General features: G+C 38.8%; 1 protein-coding gene across 1 annotated transcript in view; it reads right to left on the bottom strand.

Moving 5' to 3' along the window:
• Nucleotides 1-227: 227 nt before the first annotated feature.
• Nucleotides 228-12,444, bottom strand: part of Cntnap3 (contactin associated protein family member 3) — a 188,097-nt gene continuing 175,880 nt past the window's right edge. Inside the window, exons 21-24 of the mRNA NM_001402217.1 lie at nucleotides 12,130-12,217; nucleotides 4,233-4,454; nucleotides 4,013-4,084; nucleotides 228-2,725 (exon numbers count right to left, since the gene is read on the bottom strand). Coding sequence (NP_001389146.1) covers nucleotides 2,604-2,725; nucleotides 4,013-4,084; nucleotides 4,233-4,454; nucleotides 12,130-12,217 — 504 coding nt within the window. The 3' untranslated portion in view covers nucleotides 228-2,603. The remainder of the gene's footprint in view (nucleotides 2,726-4,012; nucleotides 4,085-4,232; nucleotides 4,455-12,129; nucleotides 12,218-12,444) is intronic.

The raw sequence follows: 12,444 nt of genomic DNA, 5'->3' as shown, positions 1-12,444 counted from the left end.
TCTATTTGCTGCTAGTTTCTTTTGGGGCATTAGCTAGAGTCAGAGATGTGTTACATTGAAGGTTTTTTCTTTATTAATCTCTAAGTGGGTGGAGTAACTCCTCACTGGGAAGGCATATTGAGACCATAACAATAGGTAGAGCTTATTTTCTTCTTTGAGAACAAAATTTTGGGGAAACTACTTTTAGTTTTCTATCCTAGAAGAGTGTGACTCGCAACTAACCTCTACCAAAGAATACTTAGGATTGTTTTCATCATATCAGCAGAAGTACTGAAAACAGACTTTAGTTGACTTAGTCTTAGACGTTTGTTTTCTGACAAATCTTTAAACGTGTGCATTCATATAGTTTTAATCTAGCAATTAGTAAAGATTTATTTCCATTCACGTTATGTTAAACCAGTGCAGAATGAACTTACCTGCATACATTTGTGCAAATTAGGGAAAATCACATTCTAATTTGTTTTACACAACTTTCCTTAAAATAATTATTTTATTTCAAAAACGAATTTATTTTTATACAACTTCCCTTAAAATAGTTTCCCTATCATATCTCAGAAATGAATTTATTTTCAAATGAAAAGATAAAATCCGAAAGTCATCCGGGAAGAGTGTTAGTACATGACATATCAGGGCGATTTGATGATTTAGTTTCGCTATCTTGCCTAAAGTAGGAAACAGTGGGCTGGGATAATTTATCTTCTAGAACCCTGTGAAATCCCAGCTTCTAAAGTCTTCTGTGAAATTAGAGATGTATCTGTAAAAGTTATAGTGACTACATGGTGTTTATATTGGCTAATAAAATGTAACTATATTTTTGTAGACAATGTCCTCATTCTAAGAAGGCTCTTGAGAAGAAAATCCACAGAGCACATAGTATTTATGAGGTTGTGTCTCCCACATATTACCATATATATAAGCACACATATACACAATAAAACAATATAAATAGAAAACTGCCCACCACATAAACATCAATGAAAATGAGGATTCTAGGAGCAGATATAAGATACAGGAGATCTATGTTCCCTCTTTCAAAAATAACACAAATGAGATAGAAATTCTGTATGAAGTGTTGATGTTGAAGTGGGGTATTCCAAACGTTCCCAGGTATGGATGAGCTGTTCACCCCCCTTAGTCCTTGGCAGGCAATCAGTATCAGGATCCTGGTGAATGTAGCATCATTGACTTTACTGTAACTGGTACAAACTAGTTCATTTAATTACCAGGTAACACTGCCTCGTTATTAGTTCCTGCAACTGTCTCCAGGAAATTAATCCTGTCCTCTGTTTTTAGTGTGTGTAGAAACCCTAGTGAGACATACTTCAGTTTTTAGTGCACACTCGATTTGTGAGAATCTATGGAAATTTGTTCCTGTGATCATAACTTACGACTACAGTGGTATGTTTAATGCAGATCAGGTAAGTGCTGTCTTTCCTTGGAGTTAGCACCTTTCAGTTTACACTGTCAAACTGGAGAGAAGGGATAATATGCAGTATTTATGCACAAAGCAATTCCAACTTTGGAAAAGGAATAGGGGCTCTTCGGCTGGAGAAGAGCTAATAAATTGAAAAGATGTTCTCTACCTATTCAGCATAGTCATAGAAATTCAAAGCATACTGGTAACAATTTTTAGAAAAATAGAATACAGGATAACAAAGAAAAGCTGACAGATTCTTTCAATAATTGGGAATAAATAAGTTAAAGGTTATATTTGACTTGGGTGTTGTTGAGTAAGAAATAGTACATATGGCTATAAATTTAGTTTAAAACATGATCATAATTTATAAAAACCTGTAATTACAAATTACAAAGAAAACAGCATCCTTTCTTAGTGACTATTCACTATGCATCCATCTTGTTACCTATTAATTTTCTGTCCGTTACAAAAACCAACATTAAAATTTCATAACATTCAAGACCAGTTTCAACTTTGAAATTTATCAAAATGATTAGAAACGGTCAACTAGAAAAAAGCAATGCACAAAAAATATTTTCAGGCCTCTCTTTGTATTGGCCAGCAAACAGGAAAGTTGGTTGTTCTTTTTTTTTTTTTACAGGGCACTTGACCCTGCATTCCAGGACCATGGAGATGCAAGCTAAATAGCTCTAATTTATACATGTTGGCAGAAGAGCAACAAAGAGATCCCAGATAAGCTTTCAAGTAACAACAATAACAACAACAACAACAACAACAACAACAACAACAATAACCAAAACCAACCAAACAACTGTTTAACTTTATCTGAATGAAAGTTCTGTCCCATTTTCTAAGCAGGACAATAGCTTGATGTCTACTTATTTTCTCAGCTAAAATCCATAACTGTTACACAAATCAAGGCCCTATTTAGAAAAGAGCATTCCACCTGGGGAAACTACTCCACCATGATTAATGACCCCATTCCCTTGCTAGTGAATTGCTAGGAGGGAGAGTTTGGCTGAGGAAAGTAGCCAGCCTCCTGGAGACTGAGAGTGTTAGTCCTCTGTAAGCAGGCCCTGGGCACTCTCTGGCACAGGAAGAATGGGATTGCCAAGAGGCAGGCCAGCCATAGTCACCTAAGAAGACTGCTTCTGTTTGAACTCATATTTCACTTTTGAGAGCAGTTCTAGCACTCTTCAGTTTTTGAGACTGTTGACTCATTTTTTTGGTGTAATCTTCTCTGTTGATGAACCCGTATGGCTATGGCGGATGCACAGAGCAAAATAAATATCACAACTGCTGTTATTCCTGGAGAGAGAGAAAAGGAAAAACACAAATTAGAATACTGAGCCCTGAGTAGAGGTGTGGCTGACAGAATTGATCAGTAGGTGAGGTTGAACAGAATCAACAATGTGCCAAATATTGGAGCTCCAAACCCCAGGAATTTAAGGGCATATACCTCTATAACAATCTGATGCCATTCTTAGGTATTACTACTTTGAGACAGACTTGTTGGACTTCTTCCCTAAGTATGATTATATTTGAGCAAATGCTCTTCGATCTAAAAGAAGAAACACACTCAAGTTTTAAGTTCTTCAGTAAACTGGAGGGAAGTTTTAATTTAAAAGTATCTAGTGCTTAACACTAAAGTAGAATAAATGTTAGTTAGTCTAATTAAATAGGTGCATTTTACTGATGTGCGTGTGCATGTGGCTGTGTGTGTGTGTGTGTGTGTGTGTGTGTGTATTGTGCAAATGTGTTTGTACCACAGTGTACAGTTTAAAAGGACAATCTTGAGTGTCATTCCTCATCTTCTACTTTTTCCAAAACGGGGTTTCTCATTGCACATTGCTGTATATGTCAGGCTAGCTGGCCCTTGTATTCTTCTGTCTCAGCTTCTTTTAGGAGTGTAAGGATTATGGACACACGCTACTGAGTCTGTCTTTTAGGTAGGTTCTGGAAAGGGGAACTCAGATCCTCATGCTTACATAGTAAATGCTTTATCTACTAAGACCTTTCACCAATCTATGAAATAGTTTTAAATACCTTCTATGATACTACACTTTTGAGATGGTAGTATAACAATAGACAACCTTTATTACCAAAAACTATTATAGGGACATTTATTACGTTTATGTGGATATTTGACAGTCAGGTATAAATGTTCCAAAACCCTGAAATCCCAGGAATAGCAGTGGCTCTCAGACCTAGCTATACACGGAACCAGCAGGAAATCAGGGTAACTGAGTGGGAGACCTCAGGATTACCTGCATTAATTTTCGGTTATAATCCACAGGTAGTACACTAAACCACAAGCCATGGCTTAATTTATTGTAGCTCTGCCAGCACAGTTACTTTAATGTTAGGAGCTTTATTTTGTAACTGTTCTTTTAGAATTACCAATATTACACCAAGAGTAGACAAGGTAATTCATAAGAGTAGACAAGAGTAGAGAAGGTAATTCATAAACAGTAACTCCAGAAAAACCCACATGTTCAAACATAGCTTGTTGACCTCACTATGGAATGTTGATTCATTTTCTATTGCACTACTTAACTCGCTGTCAAAGATCAGATTGGCTTAAGTCTTTTTTACCTCCAATGACCCCAGGGTCACTCCTGTCTGTGTTAGGAAGGGGCTGTCTATCTTCTACAGATCCAGAGTGACCTGCAGAAGAAATGGGGAGAGAAGCAGAGGACTTGTAAACACTGCCAGGAGGAGTAGATTGCAGTGTGTGTGTGTGTGTGTGTGTGTGTGTGTGTGTGTGTGTGTGTGTGTGTATAGGAAGGCTGGAGACATAAGGGACTACACATACCTGCACCCATAGAGGGCCCTGGAGACAGTTTCCACACTGCAGAGCCAGGACCCTCTGCACAATGAGCTGCAGCAGTCACACCACCTTGAATAGTGACTCTGGTCAGGTCCTGATTCAGTGCAGCCTTCAGTGGGACTTCCAAGCCAAATTGCACAGAAGAGAGGCAGCCTGTGAAGCCCTGAGCAGCTGCCTGCTGTGTTTCAGGGTCAACATCCAGGGGTTCTGTAGGCAGGAGAGGAGGACACGGTCAGGATCAGGGGCAGAACTGGAGCAAGCATCCTCTTGGCCACCAGCTCCTGGAAAGTTCAGCCTTCTTTTGTTTGATCATGCTCACCAGAGGCAGCTTTTTAAACATGGTGGCTTCCAGAGGTAAAGCTGGCTTTGCAATGAGCTCCATAGAGTGATGACCTTGAACTTTGCTATCAACTGCATTGGATTATAACTGTGTACTACCACACCAAGCTTGAAATTAATCACCTTAGTTCATTTAATTTCTAAACCAGCTCATTAAAACACAGCTATTTTTTAATTACATTTATTTATTCATTTTTGTGGCAAGTGCATGATGTGGAAGTCAGAAGACAGCTTTCAGAAATCAGTTCTCTTCTTCCATTATATGGAGCTTGGTAATGGAGCTGAGGTTGTCATACTCTGTTCAAATGCACTTTTAATGGAACTCATGGCCAATGATTTGACTATTTACTATAAATTGACTCCAGGAAATGAGGACTCTGTTCTGGAAATACTAGTTCATTGTTTAGCTCATATTATTTAGTTGTTTCTTCTTGTTGTTGTTATTTGTTGTTTGTTTGTTGGAGGTAAGGTCTTACTACGTAATAGCCTTTATGGTTCTTGAACTCATAGAGACCTACCTGCTTCTGTTTCCCAAATGCTGGTATTAAAGGCACACACTACCGCAACCAGCTAATTAATTGCTATTTGGAATGATATATACAGAGTCATGACATTTATATTTTCTTAATTAATTATATTTTTTAAAGAGGCAAAAAAGTTTGTGTGGGTATGTGTGTGTTAATGTGTGTGTGTGTGTGTGTGTGTGTGTGTGTGTGTGTGTGTGTGTACCCAAAAGGGCATACGGAGGCTAGAAGAGGGCATCAGATGCACTAGATCTGTAGTTACAGGTAGTTGTGAGCCACAGAAAAAGGTGCAAGAAACTGAACTCAAGTCTTCTGCAAAAGCAGTGCATGCCCTTAACTGTTGAGCCCTTTCTTCAACCACTAACTGTCTTGACTTATTAAGTTGGTCTAATATTAAGCTATCTTGTCTAACAGCATTTCGTAGCTTTTACTTGTTAGTTTTTGACATAGCACTTCTTTCTCAATATTGCAAGAACGTTTAAATGATACTCACTGGCTCCCAGGTAGTGGGTTGCTTTAGGAAAGTCTCAGTTTTCTGTTAAAGGTGTTTGTACAAATTAATTTAATCTAGGTGACTATTTTTAAACTCTGTTATGACAATTTAATCCATTCACATCTAGTGTAGTAACTATAACTACTCTTGGCTTCTCTACTCTACTCACTCAGTTTATGGTCCTGCATCTAGATCCCTTCCAGTACTCCCCTTCTGCTTTGAAACATGCCCTTGAATACTTTTACCTTTGCATAGATATTTTATTATGTTTTCTGTTAATATTCTTAGGGTAAGTAGAGACTTTGTGCCAGAGAAATCGATCTCTAATCATTGAATTTGAAAGATCAGCGTTTGAGAAAATAGATAAAATGTAATTTAGGTAGGGCTGTCTTCCCAGAGCACTGTCATGTATAATAGGTCCTGACAAGGTACCACATAATTGAATTAAAATAAATAACTAGAGAAGTAAGAAAATGGAAAATCTCACACATGGTGCAATAAGTTGGACACCTGGAGCCATTGTGAATCAAATCAAGTGAAATTAAGTGAAATAAAAAAAATTCAATCCCTATAAAAAGCAGATGTATCCAAAGAAGATGTCACAGGGCAAGAAAGAGGCAGGACACATTTCTCATCACAGAAAGTTTCCAGCATGTAAAGATATCACACCACAAATGATCCTCACTGGCTCCCAGGTAGTGGGTTACTTTAAGAACGTCTCAGTTTTCTGTTAAAGGCATGTCTACAAATAATTTAGTCTAGGTGACTTACTTTAAGGTAAGATAAAGAAAGGCTAACTCATATATTTAACCCGTTATCTTCCCTTAAAAATGTAAAATCTCATATCTCACTGAATTCTAAAAATTTCTTATGTGGTTTTGCCTGTGACATAGGAATGACAGACTGTTTTCTAGTGTCTCTGCAAGTTTTTATCAAGTATCAAGCCATCACAGGGGAATGTACATTCTATTGCCATCTGCCCACCCATGTTCGTCAGACCTGAGGCTCCTGAACCATATAAAACTGCAGGTCCTGAACCATGCAGTGCAAAGTTACCCAGCAGAGGCCTGCAACACCAGGACCATTAAGGTTCTCCCACCTCCCTCCCAATACCTACTACAACAAGAACATTCAGGGAGCAAAACCATCCAGATGGCTAAAGGTCCTCAAAGGGACACAGTCAACAAGAGTCAGGGCAATACTGACACCTTTGAAGCATAGCTACTCCACTACAGCAAGCCCTGGATATCCTAACACAACCAAAATGCAAGAAAAAATGACCTTGAATCCAATCTTATAAAGATGATAGAGGTCTCTGAAAGTTTATATGTAGTAAACCAAGAAATACAAGACTGGATAGCAGTTTATCAAGTTATTGGTCTATCTTATTGTAAGTTAAAGGAACAAAAACACTTTGAACTATAAGTTTTAATGTAAAAATATAGGGGACAGAGAGAGTATCCAAATCAACAAAATAGAAACAGAAGGAACACTACTCAATTCCTTCTGTAAAGCCACAATTATGCTTATACCTAAACCAAACAAAGACCCAACAACAACAACAAAAAAAGAATTTCAGACCAATTTCCCTTATAAATATCAACACAAAAATACTCAATAAAACTCTCCCAAACCAAATCCAAGAACACATCAAAATGATCATCCATCATGATTAAGTAGGCTTCATCCCAGGGATGCAGGGATGGTTCAATATACAGAAATCCATCAACGTAATCCACTATAGAAACAAACTCAAAGAAAAAAACACATGATCATCTCATTAGATACTAAGAAAGCATTTGACAAAATTCAACACACTTTCATGTTAAAAGTCTTGGAAAGATCAGGAATTCAAGGCCCATACCTAAACATAGTAAAAGCGATATACAGCAAACCAGTAGCCAACATCAAACTAAATGGAGAGAAACTTGAAGCAATCCCACTAAAATCAGGGACTAAACAAGGCTGCCCACTCTCTCCCTACCTATAGTACTCGAAGCCCTATTGAGAGCAATCAGACAGCAAAAGGAGGTCCAAGGAATACAAACTGGAAAGGAAGAAGTCAAAACATTACTATTTGCAGATGATATGATAATATACTTATGTGACCCCAAAAGTTCTACCAGAGAACCACTAAACCTGATAAGCAACTTCAGCAAAGTGGCTGGGTATAAAATTAACTCAAATAAAATCAGTAGCCTTCCTCTACTCAAAGGATAAACAGGCTGAGAAAGAAATTAGGGAAACCACACCCTTCACAATAGTCCCAAATAATATAAAATACCTTGGTGTGACTCCAACCAAGCAAGTGAAAGATCTGTATGACAAGAACTTCAAGTCTCTGAAGAAAGAAATTGAAGATATCAGAAGATGGAAAGATGTCCCATGCTCACAGATTGGCAGGATTTATATTGTAAAAATGACCATCTTGCCAAAAGCAATCTACAGATTCAATGTAATGCCCATCAAAATTCCAACTCAGTTAGAATTGAGTTAGAAGGAGCAATTTGCAAATTTATCTGGAATAACAAAAAAAAAAAAAACAGGATAGTGAAAACTATCCTCAACAATAAAATAACTTCTGGAGAATCACCATCATTGACCTCAAGCTGTATTACAGAGCGATAGTTATTAAAAAACAATAAAAACCCAAAATGGTATGATATTGGTACAAAGGCAGGCAGTCTGACCAATGGAATAGAATTGAAGATCCAGAAATGAACCCACACACCTATAGTCACAAAGGAGCTAAAACCATCCAGTGGAAAAAGGATAGTATTTTCAGCAAATGGTGCTGGTTCAACTGGAGGTCAGCATGTAAAAGAATGCAAATTGATCCATTCTTATGGCCTGTACAAAGGTCAAATCCAAGTGGATCAAGGACCTCCACATCAAACCAGATACACTCAAACTAGTAGAAGAAAAAGTGGGGAAGAGCCTCAAACATGTGGGCACTGGGGGAAATTTCCTGAACAGAACAACAATGGCTTATGCTCTAAGATCAAAAATGGACAAAAGGGACCTCATAAAATTGCAAAGATTCTGCAAGGCAAAGGACACTGTCAATAGGATAAACGGCAACCCATAGATTGGAAAAGATCTTTACCAATCCTACATCGATAGAGAACTAATATTCAATATATACAAAGAAATCAAGAAGTTAAACTGCAGAGAATCAAATAACCCTATTAAAAATGGGGTACAGAGCTAAACAAAGAATTCTCAGCTGAGGAAAATTGAATGGCTGAGAAGTACCTAAAGAAATGTTCAACATCCTTAGTCATCAGCGAATGCAAATCAGAACAACCCTGAGATTCTAGTTCACTTCAGTCAGAATGACTAAGATAAAAACTCAAGTGACAACAGATGCTGGAGAGGATGTGGAGAAAGAGGAACACTCCTCCATTGTTGGTGAGATTGCAAACTGGTACAGCCACTCTGGAAATCAGTCTGGAGGTTCCTCAGAAAATTGGACATAGTGCTACCTGAGGACCCAGCTATACCCATCCTGGGAATATACCCATAAGATGCTCCACTATGTTCATAGCAGCCTTATTTATAGTAGCCAGAAGCTGGAAAGAACCCAGATGCCCTTCAACAGAGGAATGGATACAGAAAATGTGGTACATCTACACAATGGAATACTACTCAGCTATTAAAAACAATGACTTCATGAAATTCTTAGGCAAATGGAATGAACTAGAAAATATCATCCCAAGCGAGGTAACCCAATCACAAAAGAACACACATGGCATGCACTCACTGATAAGTGGATATTAGTCCAAAAGCTCAGACTACCCAAGATACAATCCACAGACCACATGAAGTTCAAGAAGGAAGACCAAACTGTGGATGCTTCAGACCTTAGAAGGGCGAACAAAAATATTCATAGGAGGAGATATGGAAACAAAGTTTGTAGCAGAGATGGAAGGAATGGCCATTCAGAGCCTGTCCCACCTGGGAATCCAGCCCATATACATACAGTCACCAAACCCAGACAATATTGCTGATGCCACAAAGTGCATGCTGACAGCCTAATATAGCTGTCTCCAGAGAGGCTCTGTCAGAGCATAACAAATACAGAGGCGAATGCTAGCAGCAAACCATTGAACTGAGAACAGGTTCACCACTGGAGGACTTAGAAAAAGGATTAAAGGAGCTGAAGGGGTTTGCAACCCCATAAGAACAACAATACCAACCAACCAGAGATCCCAGGGACTAAACCACGATCCAAAGAGTACACATGGACAGACCCACGGCTCCAGCTGCATATGTAGCAGAGGATGGTCTTGTTGGGCACCAATGGGAGGAGAAGCTCTTGGTCCTGCCAAACCTGGACCCCCCAGTGTATGGGACTATCAGGGTGGCTAGGTGGGAAGCGGTTGGTAGATGCATGGGGGAACACCCTCATGGAAGAACAGGGAGGGGGGATGCGGTAGGGCGTTTATGGTCGGGAAACCAGGAAAGGGGATAACATTTGAAGTGTAAATAAAAAATATCCAATAAGAAACATGAAAAAAAATAAGCCTAAAAATGTATAATCTTGCTATATTCATTAAGAGATTTAGAAGTGGCAAAATACATAGAACAGAATTCATACTAAAATAGTTGTCTAAAATATGATCTGCTTTATTGCTCTTTAATTATTATTTCTATTTCAAAGCATTAACAAATTAGAAAAGCTAACTATTCATAATTTAGGAGGAGTCATTTCCATCAGGTATATGCTTCCTTGCTTAATTTTTGTTTAAAAAATTTTTTTTTGGTTTCTGTTTTGGTTTCATTATAGCAGTAGGATAGCCTCAAACTTGTTAGCCTCCTGACCTACTTTTCAAGTACTGAGGCACATGCCATTAATCCTGGGCCCAAATTTTTTCAGATATACTGTGTGTGTGTGTGTGTGTGTGTGTGTGTGTGTTAGTGTTTCTACTGCTTTGATAAAACACCATGACCAAACACAACTTGGGGGAATCCAAGATTTATTTCATTTTCTACGTCTATATCACAGCTCATTATAGGACTTAGCACAGAAATTCAAGTTAGGAATCTGGAGGCAGGAACTGAATGAAGTAGAAGACATGGAGGAGTGCTGCTTACTGGCTTGCTCCTCAAGTGTTGCTCAGTTTGCTTTCTTTTACCACTCAGGACCCCTTGTCCAGGGGTAGCATTGCCCCAAGTGGGCTGGGTCCTCCTTTATCAACTAACAATCTAGAAAATGCTCCACAGACTTGCCCGCAGGTAATCCGATGGGAGCATCTTCTCCACTGAGGTTCCTCTTCCAAGGTAACTTGTGTCAAGTTGACACAAATTAACCAGAAGCCAGAAAATGTTCCATGTCCTAGAGCTGGAATTATGGGCAACTGTGATCACCTGAATATGGGTGCTGGGAACTGAACTCAGAATTGTAGTGCTGGGATTATAGATATGTGCTGCTATGCCCAGTTTGAAATAGGGGTATTTCTTTACAGAAGGATTCCATTCCTTGGCTATCATTATATCAAATTTAAAGTTAAACTGGGTTTAAAATGTTTCTATGTCTGTGCCATAACCAACTACTATATCTTCCTTCCATATAATAGACAGTTATGCATGTTATTTAAAGTCATCAAAGACATCTGAACAAACAGATTTTGCGTGGAGCCCATTCTGTATTTGCTTGTTGGGGAAATTGATTATTTCTTTCTCAACTTCAGTTTACAGGTAATTTTATTACTTGATGGAGGCCTTTTGTAGAAAATATTTAATCTCAGTCTTGGGCTTTTACCCCACTTTTGACCATTTAGTTCCCAGATAAAAGACACACCTTTATATTTATAATGAGCCTTAATCAGCACAAGAGCTAAGCACATATCTATCCTCTATGCTATTATGTCTACTTCCCAGCCAATAACCCCATTATATAATTTGCCATGTTTAGTCTGGGCTGCTCTTAACTTTAATTAGCCAACCCACATGGCTGTTATTTTAAGATTCTTACCCCACGACGACTTCTCTCTCTACTTTCTTTTTTTCCACCTTGTGGTTCTCCTCCTACCCCAAGCCTGGGAACCCTAAACCTCACCTATGTATCCTCTGCCCAGTTATTGGCTGTTAGCATCCTTATGCATCGATCAGGGGTAATTTGGGGGCAAGGTCACACAGCCTGGGTATATGTGTGGTCTCTGGGAGCAACCAGTATTTAGTATAGCGAAAAGACCAAATCTCAGCAGAGGTCCCTGGAGTTGATGCTGAAACTGTCTGTTCTGGTGTTTTCACTTTTCAGGAAGTGTCAGCCTCATTATGCATAACCATGACAGCTAAGTGGGGATCTTCAAGGGATGACTCTGCTCATCTGCCAGAAGGCACTTACCCATGATCGTACATGCATTCAACACGAGTACAGTCTGTATCTTGATTGCCACTCAGTGTGAAATAATTATTAAAATAAGACAAAGAGCCTCTTTCAGCATAATGAATGCACCCAGACTCTGTGACATGACACTTACGATGTGATGTTTTTTCAGGAAAAGCTTTTTCTCCCACTTACCTAAAACCTTTCCCAATGTGAGTGATTTGACAGCATTGAATTCAGTCCCTGAGGACAAGATGACTTGTCTCTTTGTACTCTGGTTAACCTATGAAATATGCCACAGGAAGTGAATAGAAGAGGGAAGGAGGATGGGAAAGAAGGAGGGAGGGAAGGAGGGAGAGGGGAGAGAGAGAGAGAGAGAGAGAGAGAGAGAGAGAGAGAGAGAGAGAGAGAGAGAGAAAGTTGAATGTGCTGTAAGGAAGCTTTAAAAATTCCCCTTTAACAGGATATTGAGGGGAAGGCTATCTTACAAAGCTGGCATAGCCTCCCAGA

The sequence above is a fragment of the Rattus norvegicus genome, chromosome 17, assembly GCF_036323735.1.
Source record: "Rattus norvegicus strain BN/NHsdMcwi chromosome 17, GRCr8, whole genome shotgun sequence".
Classification (NCBI taxonomy): Eukaryota; Metazoa; Chordata; class Mammalia; order Rodentia; family Muridae; genus Rattus; species Rattus norvegicus.
This window is presented reverse-complemented; position numbering and strand designations above follow the sequence as displayed.